This window comes from Exophiala aquamarina (genome assembly GCF_000709125.1).
Source record: "Exophiala aquamarina CBS 119918 chromosome Unknown aczIA-supercont1.2, whole genome shotgun sequence".
Lineage (NCBI taxonomy): Eukaryota > Fungi > Ascomycota > Eurotiomycetes > Chaetothyriales > Herpotrichiellaceae > Exophiala > Exophiala aquamarina.
Window position 1 is genome coordinate 2617420 of NW_013550586.1, and position 19968 is coordinate 2637387.

Genomic DNA, 19968 nt, shown 5'->3' on the forward strand with positions numbered 1-19968 from the left:
GGGGGGGGAAAGAGACCGACAAGAAGCTGCCAGGGGGACACATCTACAAAAGGTAAATCTGCTCTCGGTTTAGAACGCTTGAGGAATGATTTATTGAATGGATGTTGAACGGGGAGGGAGATAATCAACAATACAGAAATCAAATCGGGGCACCATTTCGTCTGATCTTCCACATTCGCTGAGATGTATTTCTCTTCCTCACCGATAGCTCCCTGGACCGAGAACTGTGCATGATATGGTACTGAGACATCTAGTCTTCGCACATTTTGCAATTTGCCAACGCCTATCGAGACAATTTCCGCCCTACCTCGTGGCTAGCCAGCCACGCCTTCCGTGGATGCCTGAAGTTTAGTCCGATGAATATTTTCCTGCTGCAGCTTCGATCTGCATTTTCCAGATGTCAAGCATTGTAGCCCGCTACTGCTTGTCCCGTATTTCCACCTTAACCACCTGTCCAGTGCTGCTTGCTGGAGACATCTACTAGTCGGTACAGTATCAAGGTTGGTATCCGTCCTGACCGACTATATCCCAGAAATTGCACCATACAGACAACACGCTCTGCGGGGAACAACACCCAGCCATGTCTGATTCGCCCATGCAGACCTCGGAAACGAGACTCAACTCCAATCATCTATGCAAACTGTTCGTATTCCCGTTCAATCAGCTGGAAGGTCGAAAGCCTATCTTCAGCTTGAATCCGGAGTTAGTGCGACGGCGCGGGGACAGTGGCGGTCGTGTGCGTTTGTTGCCTGATATTTCTCGAGATATGAAGATCCGTATGTCCATAAATATCTGCACGGATCAGGTGCGGTACCGGTTTGTACTGCGTACAAGCTTTTAGACCAGGAGGGTTCTATATCTAGCGAAGAGATTGGATTCGATACCGCGAAAAAGAACGTTACTCGATCCGCACGGCGGGCTGTTGTCGAAGAGCAGCCGTAAGATAGGTACCCGGCCTTAGGTCTTTATTGAGTCTTTCCGAAAGTCAGCAGAGCGTGGGTTAGTGAGTTCCAGCACCTATGTTACACATGCAAAGCCATTTTTATATGGGCTGATTTCATTGTGCATGCCCAGCGGGTGTCACCTTCTGGGTTTCTTAGAAAGAGAAAACATCCAGAAAACAGTGGAAATTGGAAAAGCCGAAGATATGACAGGAGCAACCAACAAGATCGACATACCCGAGTCGTCCGTGACGGTTGACGTATCAATCATCAACAGCACCTCATGGGTCGGCAACGTCCCATACTGGTTCTCGATCAAACCGGTGTATCCAGGACTCGAACTCAACGGCGGGCCCAGCTACGCATTCTACATCCACCACCGGCCATCGGACTCGCGGCTACTCTTCGACCTCGGCGTGCGCAAGGACTTCCGCACGCACCTAAGCCCGCATCTCCTAAAAGCCATGGAGAAGGTGGGCATGCAGATCAGCGTCGAGAAGGATGTGTCGGAGATTCTGGCTGAGCATGGCGGCGTGCAGCCTGGGGATATTGACAGCATTATCTTCAGTCATCATCACTTCGACCACGTCGGAGATACCACCAAGTTCCCAGGCACGACGAGGCTGGTCGTTGGGCCAGGGTATAAGCAGCGGTACCTGCCGGGATATCCGGAAAACCCTGAGGCGGCGGAGACAACAACGGATACGTATGAAGGAAGGGGGACGGTGGAGATCGAGTTTGCAGAGAATGACCACCAGGTGTCAACGATCGGGAAGTTCAAGGCGTATGATTATTTCGACGACGGGAGCTTTTACCTCCTGAGTACACCTGGGCACACGGTCGGACATTTGTCTGCACTCGCTAGAACGACAGCAAGGGAGAAAGATGGAGAGTCGACGTTTCTTTTCCTCGGCGGCGACATCGCGCGCTCCTGCATGGTCTTCCGCCCGACTGAGAAGTACCCCTTGCCAGAAACGATCTCGCCCGCCCCCAACAGCAGCCTTGCGCTCACAAACCTCAATGCATCATCATCATGCCCCGGAGACTTCTTCGCATCGATGCACCGTCTGCGCAACGAGGAAAACGGCGCTCATAAATCTCACACCACACCCTTCTGCCTCGCCGCCGGACCCGATGAAGACCTCGCCGAGTCCCAGAGAAGCGTGGACAAGCTGGCGGGTTTTGACGGACAGGAGAACGTCTTGACGATTCTGGCTCATGATAATTCTTTACTGGACGTGCTGGAGTACTTCCCTAACACGGCGAACCTGTGGAAGAGGAAGGGGTGGGGGCCACAGGGCCATTGGCGGTTTTTGGCGCCTTTGATGAAGGGGAAGGGGGCTGAGGAGGATAAGGAAAATAAAGGGAAGGAGAGCTCGCATCTGTGAGGCTTCGATTATTGCAGAGTTATTTAGACGATAAGACAGGTGTACTGTAGGTGATTAATTCGTTGGCTTTCCTTGCGCAAGGCTGAAAGGTGCCCGCGAATGAAAAAGGGGTCAAGGGAGGTACATATGCCGTCTCGCAGCTATTACTTTCTCATTTTGTATTTATCCACGTTACTCTTTCTCAATCCCAGTATGCTCCAGGTAATAAATCGCTTGAACTTGCACTTGTGATGGAACACTAATTGGGTGACTGTTAATTGTCGAATATGGTTCCCTAGATAGGCCAGCTGCAAAGGCAGCTTGCCATGCACGTAGCCGCTGTGCCGAATCCGCCGAAATATCACCTCTGCCTTTTGTTATTTCTCACTATTTGTCGGTGCGGTCTTCCCAGCCAGAACCGGATACTTCCCTCAGCGACCAACTGCTACGTCTTACAAGTCACGAGTTCCGCATCACCTTCTACCAAGTGACGGTAATTCTAACAGCCAATCCAGATGACGTGACTTGGCTCACCTGGAGAAAAACCTATTGCCGAGGGAGGAAGGGAAAGGAGCACTGTTCTGGCCCCACCATATCAACCTAAGGCCACGGTTATGTGAGGCCCTCTAGACAACGTTGCCACTTTTCGTCCCCGCTAGAATATTCTTCAGGTGGCACAGCCTCGATCTTACTCTGTACTTTGCCGTCCACTGCCATGATACAAACATCAATGCATGATGGGGCACAGTGCATTTTCATAAAACTCCGCAAATGCGCGTATTCTTTCTTTCCCATGCACTTTACTTATTATCCCTATAACCTCCGCTCCCTCTCCTGTTGCCTACTCTGCCCTGACTCTGGACCCGGAACATCGGCCACACACCTGCACCCGCATATCCACAGCCTTGCCCCTGAAACACTTCTCATCTGCTGCCTACCTACAGTTTGCTAATTACTCCACTTTGCTTTTCCCATACCAACCAATCATTTAACCATAGGCATACGAGTACAACTTTACTATCTAGAAAGGATGGGGTCTATACCTCATGCAACACTGTCTTACAGCATCAACTCATCTGTCACACATAAGCACCTTTCCGCGTCGCCGTCATTGTCAAAGAATAATGGTACTGACACACCCAACTCCGAAATCTCCACAATCAGCACCGGCTCGCTGCTCGCCAGCACCAACAGTTCACAAGACTCGTTAGCAAGGGAAACAACATCCACAAAACCTGCACCGCAGCAGCAGCAGCAGCAGCAGCAGCAGCAGCAGCTCAACTTCTCCGCCCTAAGGGAGATATTCTCGACTAGGACCAATGGACAAACGTCTGATCCCGCCCAACAGCCACAATCGCCTCTGTGGTACATCCTGACGACAGCGGTGCTCTTGTCGTACCATAAGGAAAAGCTCATCGGCGAATTGTGGACGTATGTGACGAGCGGCTTGCGAGATGATGACGATGAAGAGCGAATGTCGGTGGCTAGGCGTATCAGAGAGGCGTGCCTCAAGTCGAGTACCCTCGTGGGATTTCCTAGAGTAAGCCAACCTTCAGTTTATCGTATGGGATCTTCTCTTTGCCCAAGCCAGCACTAACACATTGCCAATCCATAGGCAATCAACGCGCTCTTCTCCCTCAAATCCGCCATCGACTCCTCAAACCACTCGCAGCTCTCATCGATTTTAGCGACCGACCGCTCTCTGCGCTCCCCGCTCTCATCCACCGAGAAATACGAGCGAGGTCTGTCTTTTTTCCAGGACATCTACCGTCAGCATACTGCACGCGTTATCTCCGCAATGGACGCTACGTCAGGTGGCGACCTCACGCATTTCGCGATCAATTGCATCTACGGTGAGCTGCTGTCTGAGCACAGCGTTATTGGTGGACTAGAGACGGGGTTGCTCGAGTTTGTTTGTTGTTTGGCGGACGGGTGTAGTCCGCAGGCCAAGGGGTGAGCCTTTCTCTTGCCACCTCTCCATCCTGACTGATTGTCGTTCTTGCTCGTCCTCTTCTCTTTTCATTAAGAATCGTACTGACGAATGGTCCGCGCTGCGCACGCATCAGGCATTTCTTTGGTTCAGTCAATCTAGGCGCAACAGATCAAATCCTGAGGTCGACGGTTCTTCTCACGGAGAGCACTGCTCGACAATTGAATGCACCGTGTCCGTGGTTAGAGGACGTTGACGAATACTTGTTTTTAAAAAGAGTGTTAGGAAGCCCGTCGCCATGACTGACAGCCAAGCCGTCAGTGATCCGGGGGTTGGAAAGGGCTAATTATTTGGGCCGCTCATAACTACAGCCGGCATCCCTGCAGAAAGGGCTGCAGAATAACGATGGCGGCCAAAGCGTTATTTGCCAAGGCGAAGGGGCAAACGAAACCTCCGAGGACTGCTCCCAAGCTATCTGGATATTCATACAAGGAAATGGGCGACAGCGTCGATACTGCACAGGGAAGGAGTTTGACTCCTGATAGTGTAGAAATCTGGGTGTTTTCAACAGGGCAGGCATTCATACCAGCGGTACATATGAGAAACATCCCTGAGTAAACCATATGATACCAGCGCTCATACACATAACATGATACAAGCTACCTCGCAGCCAGCATTGCTGGGGGGAAGGCTATCAAAAACCCGCCGCCCCTCCCTCCTCCCTCGAGAGGTCCCTCTACATTCCTCACTTTGAGTCTGCGTCCCCCTTTGCAACCTCTTCCATTTTGTGAAACCACATAATCACTCCAACCAATTGAACCATCTAATCGATCACTCACATAGAAAAATCACCACGCGCGTCGTCGCCAACCAATTTCGACATTTGCGCTTCACATCCCCAAAAGCCCGACGTAGATTGTGTCGCTATAGAATCCGACATTCAACCCCCGCGCGGGGGGGAGAGCCTTCGGTGGTTTATTTTTGACCGAAGGCTCCTCATCTCCTGGTTATCACTCACCATGCATGGTCCGACTGGAGATGGAGTGTCTCTGGGAATTGTTGAGTGAGAGGTACCAGACTTCCGCCGGGCTACATATCCTTCCGAGCAAGGGGCACAGTGGCGCCGGGCTGGGGTTTGAGGGTTCAATGTTGGATGAGAGAAAGATACGGCATCGTTGTGGTTGACTCGTTGGCATGGCCGTGAGGTGCAAGTGTTCTTGCTTCTGAGCCCGGGCTCTGGTGGAGTCTTGACTTCTTGAGCCTGGAACTTCGATGGTCCGGTCTCATGGAGCTTGAATCATGTTGAGGGCTACACAGATGGGGTACCAGGGGGCTTGACGTGCTGAAGCCGGACCTGGTAGCACGGGTTCTGAGTCCTGACATTGCCAGTGCGAAGCTGTCAAATACAGACTCCCTATCACGACTCAATGGGGTGTTAAATGATCATATTGGCATTAATGACATGGGAAGAGTATCAACTGCTGCTGACTTGTTCACAGTTCGGCGCTCGTACGTCTTGCTGGCCGACCATTGCAGCCTACACAACCGGTTATAGTACCTTTGGTCTGGAAAGTGATTGTCTCAAGTATTGTCTCAGACTCTCAGATATGATATTGTATTACGAGACTGCGCTCCCACCTGATGCTCCCTACTCTAAGGGTGTGTTATTGCTAGATTTCTGTAACTCAAGCATTCCCAGGGCCAGCCTCACTATTTCAGGTGTACGTAGGCGCCCTTCGGCCGAGTCTCCCTTCCATAAGGAAGGGGGACAACTGGACTATTCAATGTACATGATAGTGTTGAGTATGAGCGTCGAAAGGCGTTGCTTCCGAACAGAGGTTCAGGCGTGTCTCCCACAATCAATGAATATCTTTGATTAACCAATCCACAGTTCTACAACGTACCGAGCTTCCACCCCTCAGGTACGATATAATGTAATATCATCTGCCCCTTCTCTGTTAGCATAAAATCAGTAAAAAGCGGGCCATAATGGGCTTGGGGAAACGAAAAATCACCCACCTACAATTTAGGCCCAAAATAGCGCTTGACGATCCGCTTTTTGTTCACTTTTCCCATCGCGTTCCGCTCGATGGCTTCTACTATCTTGAGTATTGATGGGATCTTGTAAGGCGCCATGTCTTCCTTGAGATGCTTCCGCATCGTTGCCAGATCTAACTGGGATACCTGAATGGTCTTCTGTTAGGTTCTTGTAGTGCTGTAAAGCATCCAACTTTGGGGTTTCTTTTGACTTACCGAGTGCTTCATTTTCACGACAGCAGCGACTCTTTGCCCCCAGTCAGGATCCTCTACTCCCACGACCACCACTTCGGAGATGATGGGGCCTAGTTGAGCGTTTCCAAGGATTTTTCTTTCGACCTCTAGTGCAGAGATCTTGTAGCCGCCGCTCTTGATTAGATCTACGCTTTCGCGACCTAGAATGAAATATGCTCCGTGCGCATCTCTTTTCGCCACGTCCCCCGTCTTGAACCATCCATCTGAGGTAAATGAATCAGCAGTAGCTTCTGGCTGGCGGAAATATTCAGCAAAGAGGTTGGGCCCATGGATCTCGATGAGACCAGATTCGTCCTTGCCAAAAGACTTGATGATTTCTTGGGTCTCTGGTTTGACAAGACGCACTCGTACTCCAGGGAGGGGCCAGCCCACGCTGCCACTGATACGCTGTGCAGGATCAAGACCGCAGCTCAATGCCATGCCTACCTCGGTCATGCCATAACGCTCAAGAAGCTCGTGTCCTGTGATCTCCCAAAACTTTTGCTTCGTCGATACAGGAAGAGCTGCTGAGCCACTGACAGTCAGGCGCAAGGCTCGTGCCCCTTTCCTAGCTGCTGCCTCTGATTGACTGCCTCTTATCTTGGCGTCGAAATAGTCAATCAGTCTAGAGTATACAGTTGGAACAGCCATAAACATGGTTGATGAGCCCACTTCGGACCAGCGGTCCCATACAATCTTTGGGTCGAATTTGGTGTACATTTCAATAGTCCCGCCTGAGAGAAGTGTAGCAGTGAGACCATTAATGACTCCATGTATATGGTGCAGTGGAAGCATATGTATCAAGTGGTCAGAACGATGATATTTCCATGCTTGAACTAGAGATCGAGCTTGGAATATTAGAGTTTCGTGCGTGGTGACACACCCCTTCGGCCGCGAGGTAGTTCCAGATGTATATATGATCAATGCTCGTTGCGATAGGGCAGGACAACTCGTGAATGGTGGGACAGCTGGAGAAATGTCCAGCTTTGCAAACTTGGATAGTGGGTCGAACCTGAGCAGTGGAATATCCTCTGTTTTGCTGCGAAGACCCGCTTCGAGACCCTGGAAGCTGGGATGTAGAATGATCAAGGAAGGATCAGAGTCGGAGATCGTGTAGAGGAGTTCGCTGAGAGGATGTGTTGTACCTGAGACGTCAGCATTAACATTCTCAACATCGAGTTAGAAATCCACCAAAGGTTGACTCACATAACGGTACACAGATGGCCCCAATAGCCCAGATGGCCCATTGAGCAACAACATAGTCATAGCCGGCTGGGACGAGGAAAGCAATTCTTGGTTCTTCCAGCCGAAGATTTACTTTGGATCTCCTGTGATTATCAAGTATTTGTTGAATCTTTGTCTTGAAAATAGCAACATCACTCAATAAGTTCGAGTAGGTGAAGCTTTCGTTCTTAGTCTTGTCAATGATAGCTGGTTTCAATGGTGCGGCGATGGCGTGAGATCGCGCTTGCATAAATAGGGGCAAAGATGGCAGAGAATAGTCTCGCCTTAAACTGAGGTCCAGCCCGGTGGTGTTTGAAGTCGTTGCAACGTAGGTCTGACGGTCCAAGGCAGGAGACCAGCCAAGCGTGCCTGGTGAGCGAGGAATGTGAAGAGTCATGTTGCGTGTCAGGGGCAGTCTATGACTTGTATCTCTACTTGGGATCGAGTTGACTCTTCATCCCAAGGCATGAGACTCTTGATTAATCTACTTTGCTTAAACACAGATCGCATCTCGCCCACTAGGCTGTAGAATAATGCCGGATACTGGCCTTCATCCCTAGAACCATACTGGAGGATAGTAGTCCGTGCCCCTCAGGTTCGGATATGGGCCAGGGCGACTCCTCCGGATACAGCGCCGTATCTGATCGGCATCAGTATAAGAAAAATGCCCGAAGGGTGCGGACATGCGTGATATGCATCTTCGTAATTCGGGAAATCTTATTATCAAGAATCCCCACACGGACTAGTTACAGCTGCACTTCATCACGTTGTGGTCCTCCGTAGCGGCTGATGCCAAGCTAAGGGATCTCCGCCGACATTGCCGACTTAAAGGGCCGATGCTTCCCTTCCTCCAGCCTCAAAAAGACTCTTTTCCATTTTCGCGGGCTAGGTCCTTGGAAAAGTCTTGGATTTCTGCAATGACAGGGTTTTCGAGAGCTCAAAGATTGTTCATAGGGTAAACCTTTTGAACGATGCGATGCGATCCTCGATCTTGGCCTCAACAAGCACCCCGTCCCAAGAAACTTCCAAGATTTGGTTCCCCATGTTATGTCACCTCATAACAGCAATGAGATCCTCCCTCAACTCAGTGTCCGGAATCAGATCTGGCACCGAGCCCTCGATCTTCCAATCAGGAATTGCCCAAGTCTGTGGATAGGGCAATGATTAGCATGATTCTATAGCCGATTGCAATTCAGGCCTCTGTCGGACACTGCGGTATGCCATCCAAAACGCCAATCAGGATTGCTGAGATGCATACGACTCTATCGGCCCACCTCCACAGAAAACTTCCCCGTTATACAGGCCCCAGGGTCGTCTCCGGACTGGGTTGCATTGTACGTGACATAAATACCTGCGGTGAGCTCGCTGATCCCATGATACATTTCGTCGCTTCAAGCTCGTGAATTGTGATCTTCACTCTCTTCAATTTCTCTTTGCCGCCTGTGGGCTTTCTATAAGAACTATCTTGACAAGTACAATCCGTCTTGAAATCGAAATACTGTTCTTCCGGCTCAGCAACCACCATGAAACCAGTTGAGCCCTCAAACACCGTAGCCGATCATGGCGATGTTCACAAATTGTCCGTCGAGAACATCGAGGACTTCAAGGAACAAGTTGTGGTGAACGGGGATTACGCGGGTGCTGCAGCAAAGACCGATCCTGTAGAGATTGCGCTTGTCAAGAAGCTGGACTGGCGCATCATGGTAAGCGGACTGACCGCTCTGGGCTGGGGAGCTCTGCTGATAGCCTTCGAAAGCCTATTCTTTGTACCATGTACTTTCTCAACTACGTCGACCGCAATGCGTTGGCGCAGGCCCGTCTCAACGATCTCGAAGAAGATCTCAATATGACAGGGACTCAATTCAATACCACTATCAGCATCCTTTTTGTGGGTTATGTTCTGATGCAGATACCGTCCAACATGATGATAACCAGAATTCGTCCTGGCTTGTACATGAGCAGCTGGATGTTGGTTTGGGCGGCCGTCTCTGGATGCACTTCGCTTGTTCAAAGCTACGGCGGCCTTGTCGCTGCAAGATTCTTCTTAGGCATAACAGAGGCACCGTTCTATCCTGGCGCCACATACGTCCTTTCTACATTTTACACTCGAAAAGGTGAGTTGAGTTGAGAAATCTACGATTTTGGTGCACCCGAACTGACCCAAGATACAGAGGTCGCTGCACGAATCGCTCTTCTTTATTGCGCCCAGATTCTCGCAACTGGCTTCTCGGGCTTAATTGCGGCCGGAATCTTCGCAGGTCTGGATGGGTCACACGGCCTCGCTGGCTGGAGGTGGCTCTTCATCATCGAAGGGGTCGCCACTGCTGTGGTGGCATTGGTAGGCTTTTGGCTTTTGCCAGACACTCCACTAACCACTCGCTGGTTGAAGCCTGAGGAACGCGAATTGGCCCACAGCCGGATGGAACGTGATAGAGTGGGTGATCAAGGCGAATCTTCCGCTATGGACGGTCTCAAGCAGGCTTGCAAAGATCCCAAGACGTGGATCTTCTGTCTCATGCAGAACTTCCATCTGTCAGCTTGCTCTTTCAACTCTTTCTTTCCCACGTAAGCATTCCCCCAGCACCTCAGATCTACACACATACAGATTTTGACAATTGATTGGACAGTGTTGTCAAGACCCTTGGCTTCAGCACGACAGTTACATTGGTGATGACTTGCCCACCATTCCTCTTCGCCGGTGCAGCGGGTATTCTCTTTGGGTGGTCGTCTGGTCGCTATCACGAACGCACTTGGCACATCACGACCGGCCTCTTTATTGCAATTGTTGGATTCGTGATCGCTGCATCAACTCTAAATACTGCAGGTCGATACATCGCATGCTTCATCTTCCCAGTCGGCGCGTACGCGGTTAACAGCGTTATCATTGGCTGGGCATCTTCTACTTTGGCGCAGACCAAAGAGAAGAAAGCTGTTGTGCTGGCAATGACCAACGTCGGCGGTCAAATCGGTTACATCTATGGCGCCTACCTTTGGCCCAAGGGAGACAGCCCAAGATATGGAATCGGTTTTGGTGCGAGCGCTGGTTTCGCTCTTTGCAGCATCGGCTGTGCCTGGTGGATGCGGATTCTGTTGAAGCGTGAGAATGCTAGGATCAAGCAGAGCACCACCGAGAATGTCAACCTCTACGGCTACTAGACAAAGTCGTTGCTTTGAGGACTACAATCAGAGTTGGCGGTTGGAGATACTGCTTGGTCTAGGCAGGGAACACCACACAATACTCGTTTAGCGGCGTCATGTGCTGCGAGAGGGATCGTGAGAAGTAAAATGTGGAATTCATGACTGTACAGACGGTGTACCCTTGGTAGTATTGGGAGGTACACTGATGACTGAATGGAATTCCAGGGACTTTTTGTCACTTGCTAAATGACTGAGTGCATATGTACTCCAAACAGAAGGTGATTTTGTGAAGGTGAACTTGCTTCAAGATTGTCACCGAAGCCTGATTTGAAGTTGCAATACCGCTACGGGCCAAGGATTGTTAAATCGACGTGACATGTTCTTCTAACAGGTTTGGGTTTCAAGGCAGTCTGGCACAAGTCTGAGGTGGCACAGGTGGTGCTCTGGCGGTGGATGAAACCATTCAAGCACGTGACAATCCGAATATTTGGTTCACCGTAGAGTGTTTCGACGGAGTTGCGCTTCATGATTCAAGGGCTTGCAAATGCCTTCTTTTGACTTCAACCGCTGGGATTCAAGAGGCGATTACATCCTCGAGTCATTTGTGTTGCTGGTTTTCTGCACTCAATCACGTCTAGTTGATTCGCGATCTGGGTTCTACCATCACTTGTGAAGCTATCCCTACAGCAGGCAGTTTCACGTGCCAAATACTTTGAGCCGAGCCGCTACCTGACGATTCACTCAGACCAAGTTGGGCGCAGCATAAAAGGACGAATCCTCTACCTGTATATCGTGCTTCCTGCCATTGCGGATTCGGATACGAACCCATTCCAGAAGAACCAGCCTTCAGTGGCCATCCTCTTGAGACGAGATGGCGTTACCAAAGAGAATCATAAAAGAAACTGAGAGATTGATGGCTGAACCGTATGAACATCCCTGCGCACGGAGAGGCTTGAGGCTGAGAGACATATCACAGTGTTCCAGGAATCAGTGCTGTGCCGCATGACGATAACCTCCGATACTTCGACGTCAGCATACATGGCCCTTCTCAATCCCCGTATGAAGGTGGGTAACAAAGCTACTCCGGCCCAAAGATCCCGGCTGATTGATTCAAGGCGGCATCTTCAAGTTGGAACTGTTCTTGCCAGAAGATTATCCCATGACACCTCCCAAGATCCGGTTTCTGACCAAGATTTATCATCCCAACATTGACAAACTCGGCCGAATCTGTCTCGATGTGTTGAAGAGTTTGTTGTCCCCGCATCTGGAACAGATCATATACTGACCTCAAGCAGGCAATTGGTCACCAGCTTTGCAGATCCGAACGATTCTTCTCTCCATACAGGCTTTGCTTGGTGCCCCCAACCCAGATGATCCATTGGCGAATGATGTTGCTCAGCGATGGAAGGAAGACCAGGAAGCCGCCATCCAAACAGCGAGAGAGTGGACCAGGACGCATGCTATGACATGATCAGGTACAGCACCGGATCCTATATTTACGAGCCTTGTTTCGATACTGGAGGGCATGCTCACGCAGGCGTTGTTGGACGATCCAGTAAGCTGCTTATGCAAACGGTCCTGATCCTGCAATTTTGGCTGAGCTTGATGTGCAATGATTACATGACAACCTTGATAGACCATGAAGGCTTTGATTTCAACCTCTATTCTGTGAGTATACTGTTCATTCAATGTATCGTTTTGTCTTTCTGGCGACCGTCTCCGTCTGTGTGGTTTGTATCCAACGTTCGTTCCGTGTCTCGTGATCTCTTCGTTCTCTATGTGCAGCTGTGTCGACCACTGTTGAATAGGTACTGCTTTTCCATAGTCGTCGTTCACATGACCACAATGGTGCGATGCTCAAAGAGAGCGCGCTATTGGCCGATCAGGAACGAATCTCTCGGCGTTCATCCAAGATGCAATCATATAAATTGCTCGCCAACGACCGCTCGTCTTTATCCACAAACCGCATTGACCTTGAAAGCGGCCAATATGGCCACCACACCCACCAAGAGTGTGGATGCCGGCGAGGCTGACGCTGGGTAAGGACTTACTCTCTGTGCAAGAGCTCGAATGAGAGCCTGTCGCTGACCCGTCTTATGAATAGTCCGTTCTGCCCTTCGATACCGGAGGCAGTCCTCTTCTCGGGAGCCTCCTTGAGGCGCCTTGGGAGCAAGCTCAGTGTGAGCAATTTGTCTCCCAAGAGCCGCAAGGGCTCCCCTGAGAAGGGACTGGCGAGGCTAGGAGGTGGGCACGTGACCAGGTCGCCTCTGCCGTTGCGAGCAAGACGAGGCTCGCTCAAACCTCTCTCAATCGTTACAACGGCGTTCCACCCTCTCGACTTCGACATCAGCCGTGCCTTGGAAGCTGCCAGACAAACAGCTCTCCCTCCCTCTCCTTCTCCGTCCCCTCCCAAAATGGCCCCTGACAAGCCCAGACATCGTGCCATCGTAAGTGAACGTCCCAGGCAGTGATATCCAAGTGACGCTCGAGTTCACAGCAATGTTCTCCCCCTGTGACTAACTGGAATGCACGCAGATCGACAACATGCAGATGTTTGGCACGCAGGTTGAGCCGTTCCCTCCTGTTCCTTCCGCGAGGATGAAACAGCCAGACGATGATCAAGAGACAATCAGACCTGCTCGCCTCTATTCGCAATTCCCGCCATTGGACACCAGGCAGCGTTCCATGTCTTCCTCAACTGCACAGAGATCGACCTTTGGTATTGAGCGCAATGAGAACAATGAGAGAGTCATCACCGGCAACTTCGCTTCCTTGCTCAACCTTCCCCCACCCGATATGAGCCAGCACCCGGCATTCCAAGCCAATCCTCATCTATCGACAAGCGATGCGCCATTGATGGTCACTACTTCTACCGCGAAAGAGATTCGGGATTGGGCAAAGCAGAAGCGCGAGTACGAGGCAGGGCAAGGCCTTCGTCCCATAACCAATTCCAATCCACGCCCTATTGCTGGCAATGCCTTTGCTCAAGCTGCTTATGCCCCAGTCGCCCCTACTCCTTTCACCACGCCTGACCGTCCAGCTCAACCTCGGGGCATTCGCATGAACCAGACAGCGAGTCCTTTCTGGAAAGACAATAGCGCCAGCAATGTCAATCTTCCTCGTACCCCCGGACACAAGAGTACGGAGAACACTGGGCTGAGAAGCAAGATGTCCCGTCTCAACATCGATCGAGCCAACACCGATGCCGACATCTTTGACATCCTCGCTGAAGGTTCACCTTCCAGCAAGAAAGTGTCTCAACCACCGAAAACTCCCGTTGATAGCGTGCACGGCATCCCAATGATAAGCGAGTTTGAACCTCGAAAGACCGGTCTACGCAAAATGTCTGCGATGTTTAAGCCGAAGCTGACTATTGACAAGAATGCATCAGACCTGAGTCAAGTGGAACCTCCCAACGCGGATGGCAGCAACTGGTATCGACCTGATCTTGTAAGTCCCTCAGTTGCATCTTAAGACACAACCTAATATTTATTCATAGGAACTCTACCTCCGTCGCACCTTGAATGCCTGGTCACGAGACTACAACGAGGGAGATCCAAAGCCAAGACATCCAAACACTGGTAACGGTTGGTACTCCCGCAACCTCAAATGCACCACATGCATGGAAGATTGCTGTCCGGTCTGTAAGCGAGCTTGCTGCGCGTACAAAGCTGCTGTTCTAGCACTACAGAACCATAAGGACAACCCACAAGCTTTCAAAGTCGCTGACGATCGAATGCACCAAATCACCACTCTTTACCCGTACGGAAAGGAAGTGCCCACATTCCTTCAGTGCACCATGGGAGACGAAACAGGCTGTGGCAAGATGGTCTGCCCCGACTGTTGTGGCCAATGCCCCAATGAGATCTGCCGCGATATCCAATGCCGTAAATGCAAGAAAGACCCTTGGTCTGATTGTCTTTGGCATGATGAAGAGGCCAATTCAAGAGCTTTGTAAAGAACTCGCTCCTTTGGACGGTATCGGGATTGAAAATTACCTCATTGCTACGAGATTACGAAGATGATGAATGATGTCGATATTCCAACTACCAAGGCGTTGGTTGAGCTTGGAATGGGACGACTGGATGAATGTACCAAAAGGCCTTTTTTTTCTTTTTGCTAAGCCTTCTCCCGAGATGGATATTTCCTCGTTCGAGCACAACCCCTTAGATTGGAGATCCACAGGCTTTGTACGTTGTAACAACAGATAACACCAATAGTGATGATGATGATGAGATGAGATCAACAGGACAGACTCTTGTAGTGAAGGGATCTAAAGTCATCCCCATTCCACAGTGCTTACGATAGGTAGCAAAACATCATATCCAGATGTGATGAAATGAAATGAAATGAGTTGAAGCCTCCAGATACTTTAACGACTTTTCTAGGTTGCGATTTTCCCCTTCTTCGATTGTGATCTTGCCAGTGTGACTAAAGTCGCTCCCTTCCACGCGCCTATTGAGTTCAATCGCATAGCGTTCCCTCCAACTCTCAGCTCTCACTCTAATATGGAGGCTGAACGGCTAGAAAAGATACAAGCGCACGCACTGGTCAACTCACTCGGCCTATATGCCCACAAATCAAGCATCCCTGACAATCGCGTCGACCACCGTGCTCGCCGTCAAGTCCGGCGCACTCACATTGGGACAATGGCCGACCTCCAACTCAACGACATCGACCTTCTTTCCCGTCTCCTTCTCGATAAACTCAATGCGCTCGCGCTGGAAGCCCGGGAGCAGCACTTCGTCCTTGGTGCACAGGATATACGTGACGGGGCTGTGCAGGTAGCCGGCGTGCTGGATCTTGTCCGTGAAGCTGCGGGTCGCTTGTGGCCACATCTGCGACACCCACTCCAGGCCCTGCGCGAGGGGCATGTCGGAGTACACCAGCGGCGCGGATTGCGCAGGGATCTGGCGCATGAAGGCGCCACTCTTTTTGGGGGGCGGTACAGTCAGTATACAGGGAGGGGAATCAAGAGGGGGCGGAGCATGTATAGGAGGCACACGTACTTCGTCAACAGGTTCCATGAAATCAAACTTCGGGAGCGAGGGGGCACAGGTCTCAGCGGAGGTCGAGCCGACGGCGCCCACGATGCACGACAAGTAGATGATCCTCACGACGCCTCCGGCCTTCCCGCCTCGCTCGGCTTTACTGAGCCCATGCACGGCATCCGTCGCGACCAGCCCACCGTAAGAATGCGCCACGACGACGACATCCTTGCCGGCGTCCGCCAGCGCCGCTATCTTGCCGTGGAAATACTCGGCGTCGTCGGCCAGCGAGCCCGGAACTGTTTCGGCGGTTGGGTTGGCTGTGTACGTGCGCAGATTGTGCACCTGTGCTTCATAGCCGTGCGCGGTCAGGTTGGCAACCAGGTCGGCGTAGAAGGGCGTGGGGCATGCTGAACCCGGGATTACCACAATGGCGGGCTTGGGTTGGGAGGGTGGTGCCATGGTCAGTTGTAATGTGCTGCCCTGTGGATGGTGATGGATGGTGGAGAAGCGTCTGGTATTTGGTAGTGCAGGATACGACTCTTCTTTATATCCTCCTGCTTGAATGCTTCTTCTGCTGCTGCTGTGCTTCTTCTTCTACTTTTTCTTCTTCTTTTTCTTCTCCTCCCTTTCTTGGTACCTATGGGGAGATACCCAATTGCATGGAATGTTAGATACAATATTAGCAATCAGTCACAGTTATGCTCGCCGTATATCTAGTTTATGAATAATAATGTAACCGGTGGAAGTCTTGTCTCTCTTGTTATCAATATCGGTTATGTAAATCTCCACGTATGCCGTGTCTGGGTGAATGTCAGAATCGGGCATATTCTGACTTGCGATGTGGAGCTAGGGTTCGGCAGAATGTGACTCAAGAAGATACATGTCTCCTGTGCTGCCACCTGGGCGGACCTGAGCAGGACGGTCATCACGCGATTTCACATTCACGTCGAGACAGCTGGCTGTCTATGTTTGAATGATACATTGGAGTGGTGAATACACCGTTACGATGGTTTTGCAGGTGAATAGGGGTAATGCTTCGGCAATCCCTCGGCTATATATCCGAGTGTCAATGGTGTGGGTATTCTGGCATCGGTGGAGGATCCATGAGAACTGTGTAATATAACATATTCTCCACATTAGGGGGAAGTAGGAGGACTGATGTGTATTTCGGGTGATGGGGCATCGGCACATACTGCACAATCGGCACTCTTGTGAGCTTGGAGCGCGAGTAGGCTAAAACGAAATGGACGAATCCCAAGGTTTCTTCTTCTTACAAGTTGAGAGCTGCATACTCATTATAGCCAACCTATGGAGATGAAGAAGACGTCTGGACATTGCAGGCGCAAGGATCCAGTTTTTCTCCGAATCTAGATGCTCTCTCAAGTTTCTTCACCATAACAGATTTATGACCAATATCATCTCTTTCTTGTCGACGACAGTATTCCGAAGTCGACGTCGTCATGCTTGGCCTCCCAACTACACTAGGACTTATTCCACACATTGCCATCAGTCGAGTCATTGCGGAAGCATGTTTACTGATTGAGGAAACAGGTTCGATAGGTGGATTGAAGAAAGACTCGTTGAAAGAAGACGGCATAACACTTGCGGACAGTGTCCATTCTCTTGTCTGTGCATGCAGCTTCTATCTGGAAGCCCATGGTTGATCGAATTGTGAAGCCGCAGATGCAAAGCAAGGATACCCTTGTATGTAACATCTTCGCTGCAACTAACTTTCGGACAATGGCATCAGAAGGCTACGGGGCTTCAAGCGGACTGAGTTTGCCAATTGCTATTTACCACAGGCAATCGTAACACCTGGTATTTTCAAGTCTACCCGGTAGCTAGCCCGCAAGCTGTGTAATCGAATTTTTGATGAGGCAATTGTCCTTTATCCATTGGTCCCTCGCGTTTCAGCACGGGATACTTCAGGAAGCAAGCAGTATGGAGCTTTAACAGGGGAACAAATACGGGTTGGAATTCTGAGATGATGGATGATTCGATCGAATTGTGCTGACCAGACCCCAGTAATTGCAGGAGGAAATGAAAAGTCTGGATTCTCAGATCCAATCGATCCCCTGCCCAGCCACTCTGCAGGTCCAGATATTGAACCGAGATAATCTGGATTGCTTGTATAAATGTGCAGTTGGCGGTGGATCCACAATGGAAAGTGTGCATCTCCTCAACCATGTGGTTCTGATTCGTTTCCAAAGACCGTATTCCAATAAGTAGTGGCGTGTTCGCAGATTGCAGATTTGCCCTTCCAGGCAGAGATCTTGCCTTCATATTCGCAGGCCAGATCGCGCAGGACTTCCCACATTCTACGCTCGAGGTCAAACCCAAAGAATTCTGTGGCCTCCTTTTCGTCGTCGAACCAGATTCTGCGGAGTTTACCATCGTCATCTTTTGTTGGGCCTGTGGCACCAAACGACACATCGTCGAATATTGAGGAAGGGTCGAGTTTGGGGAAATTCGCATGGACGAACAATGGTCTCACTTGGTCATTTTGTCCCGAGTCGGCACCGTGGCTTTTCTGATCCGCTGTAGGGTCAAATTGTGACATTGCTGAACCTCGCCAAATGCCAGCCGTGGTACCATATCCAAGAGCCTTGACCGGCTTTCTGACTGAATAAAGGGTCTCGTTGAACGCCACTGCTGACCAAAGAAATGTTTCTTTGTCTCCCTCACCAGGAGCGCCTTGTGACTGGAGCGGATAATAGAAGTCGGGTCCGTAGAAGTTGTAGTAGATCGCGAGTAAAAGAGAATTGGTGTGCTTTTTCTTAGAGTAAAATAACTCTCCAGATTCGGTGGCTGTATTCTCCCATGGGGCAGGTTCAGGAATGCCTGCTATTTCAAAAAATCGTGGACTTTCAGAGGGGAACCAGAAGTCCGGCCAGCGAATCATTCCAGTAGAGAGAAAAGGTTCGCTCTCGAAATAGATATTGGGGTCGAAGATTGGGAAACAGTCTGAATCGAGGAAAAGGACTTCCTCGAAAGAGGAAAAAACGATAGACATGACTTTGTACTGATATTTGTCGATTCCCAGGTTGGCTTTCCTCTTCAGAGGGTTGAAAATATCTTCAAGCACAAGACAACGAGCGTTTATAGAGGGGAAAATGGTATCGCATATTTCTGGATCCCACTCATCTTGAGAAGCCAGAAAGACCTCGACAGGCAATTGGGATCCAGTACTGCGGAGCATTCGGATCGAGACCAGGGCAACCGGAAGATAAGTTCCTCCGGCTGTGGTAACAATGCCTCGAGTGTTGGGAACAAAAGGCAGAGAGTACGCTTGTGTCTGCAGATGGTGTACAAAGCGTTTATGAGTTGAGCGTAACTCAGTGACCTGTTCAGCGGAGAGGGAGAGCCTGTCAGGTCGTTGGTGGCCGTGGTCAGAAGCGTTAAAGCCGATGCCTAAGTCGCCGATTTCAGAATGGGGAACAGGAGCACATTTTGGCCTGTGTTGAAGTAGTTGCTGATAAAAAGGTTGCCATAAAGATCTCTGTGCCTCAAGGAGCGACGTATCTTGGTTTGAGATCGTAACAGGAGTCTTTGAGAGTGGTACGTAATCCCCGACATGTACGTTGAGCGTATATAGTATGTAGAGTGAAAAGACGCAACCAAAAATGAGAAGAAGCGCAGAGCGCGGGAGGCGCTGAGCTGCAGATAAAAGCATAATTCAACACAAACCATACATTGCTGGATCCAAAAAGGAAGAATCGTAGTGCACTCAGAACACTACAGGTTGCGGGATTGATGAATAACAGAAAGGAGAAACCTGGAGACGATGGAGGACGAGGCTTAGCCGTGTCCAAACTGGCATGGATGCTTGGGGCATGACTGATGTTAAGAGCATTTACTTTAGCTAGGCTCTAAATCAGGACTAGAACAGGCTGAGGATTCGGCTCTCAACTTCACCATCTCCGAGTAAGTACGAGGTAAGTACTACGGTGGGAAGTAGGAGTACCAATACCTCTACGCACCCAGCCACGAGTTCCCTGGGTACCTTGTGGAGGCTCAACTGCTTTCACTTCAAGCCGTCAGGCGCAGATAAGTGGTAGTCAGAACAAAGCGACCGAAGAAATGTGCCTCACCGTTTGCAGGGCAAC

General features: G+C 50.4%; 8 protein-coding genes across 8 annotated transcripts; 5 read left to right on the forward strand and 3 right to left on the reverse strand.

Moving 5' to 3' along the window:
• Positions 1–1147: 1147 nt before the first annotated feature.
• On the forward strand, positions 1148–2329 carry A1O9_02765 (uncharacterized protein; the record flags this gene model as incomplete). Its single annotated transcript, XM_013408336.1, has 1 exon — positions 1148–2329. The coding sequence occupies one exon, from the start codon at positions 1148–1150 to the stop codon at positions 2327–2329; it is 1182 nt and encodes a 393-aa protein (XP_013263790.1).
• A 1009-nt stretch (positions 2330–3338) lies between these two features.
• On the forward strand, positions 3339–4265 carry A1O9_02766 (uncharacterized protein; the record flags this gene model as incomplete). The annotated part of the gene is made up of 2 exons (XM_013408337.1): positions 3339–3848; positions 3924–4265. 2 exons carry the CDS (start codon positions 3339–3341, stop codon positions 4263–4265), a joined length of 852 nt encoding a protein of 283 aa, XP_013263791.1.
• Positions 4266–6257: 1992 nt separating this feature from the next.
• Positions 6258–8130, reverse strand: A1O9_02767 (uncharacterized protein; the record flags this gene model as incomplete). The annotated part of the gene is made up of 3 exons (XM_013408338.1): positions 6258–6409; positions 6470–7654; positions 7716–8130. The coding sequence occupies 3 exons, from the start codon at positions 8128–8130 to the stop codon at positions 6258–6260; spliced, it is 1752 nt and encodes a 583-aa protein (XP_013263792.1).
• Positions 8131–9256: 1126 nt separating this feature from the next.
• Positions 9257–10889, forward strand: A1O9_02768 (uncharacterized protein; the record flags this gene model as incomplete). Its single annotated transcript, XM_013408339.1, has 4 exons — positions 9257–9436; positions 9490–9847; positions 9905–10298; positions 10361–10889. The coding sequence occupies 4 exons, from the start codon at positions 9257–9259 to the stop codon at positions 10887–10889; spliced, it is 1461 nt and encodes a 486-aa protein (XP_013263793.1).
• Positions 10890–11742: 853 nt separating this feature from the next.
• Positions 11743–12342, forward strand: A1O9_02769 (ubiquitin-conjugating enzyme E2 35; the record flags this gene model as incomplete). The annotated part of the gene is made up of 4 exons (XM_013408340.1): positions 11743–11795; positions 11848–11936; positions 11987–12118; positions 12167–12342. The coding sequence occupies 4 exons, from the start codon at positions 11743–11745 to the stop codon at positions 12340–12342; spliced, it is 450 nt and encodes a 149-aa protein (XP_013263794.1).
• A 518-nt stretch (positions 12343–12860) lies between these two features.
• A1O9_02770 (uncharacterized protein) lies at positions 12861–14829 on the forward strand (the record flags this gene model as incomplete). Its single annotated transcript, XM_013408341.1, has 4 exons — positions 12861–12910; positions 12976–13318; positions 13407–14321; positions 14371–14829. 4 exons carry the CDS (start codon positions 12861–12863, stop codon positions 14827–14829), a joined length of 1767 nt encoding a protein of 588 aa, XP_013263795.1.
• A 622-nt stretch (positions 14830–15451) lies between these two features.
• A1O9_02771 (uncharacterized protein) lies at positions 15452–16321 on the reverse strand (the record flags this gene model as incomplete). Its single annotated transcript, XM_013408342.1, has 2 exons — positions 15452–15802; positions 15881–16321. The coding sequence occupies 2 exons, from the start codon at positions 16319–16321 to the stop codon at positions 15452–15454; spliced, it is 792 nt and encodes a 263-aa protein (XP_013263796.1).
• A 1720-nt stretch (positions 16322–18041) lies between these two features.
• A1O9_02772 (uncharacterized protein) lies at positions 18042–19535 on the reverse strand (the record flags this gene model as incomplete). Its single annotated transcript, XM_013408343.1, has 1 exon — positions 18042–19535. The coding sequence occupies one exon, from the start codon at positions 19533–19535 to the stop codon at positions 18042–18044; it is 1494 nt and encodes a 497-aa protein (XP_013263797.1).
• Between the last annotated feature and the right edge of the window lie 433 nt (positions 19536–19968).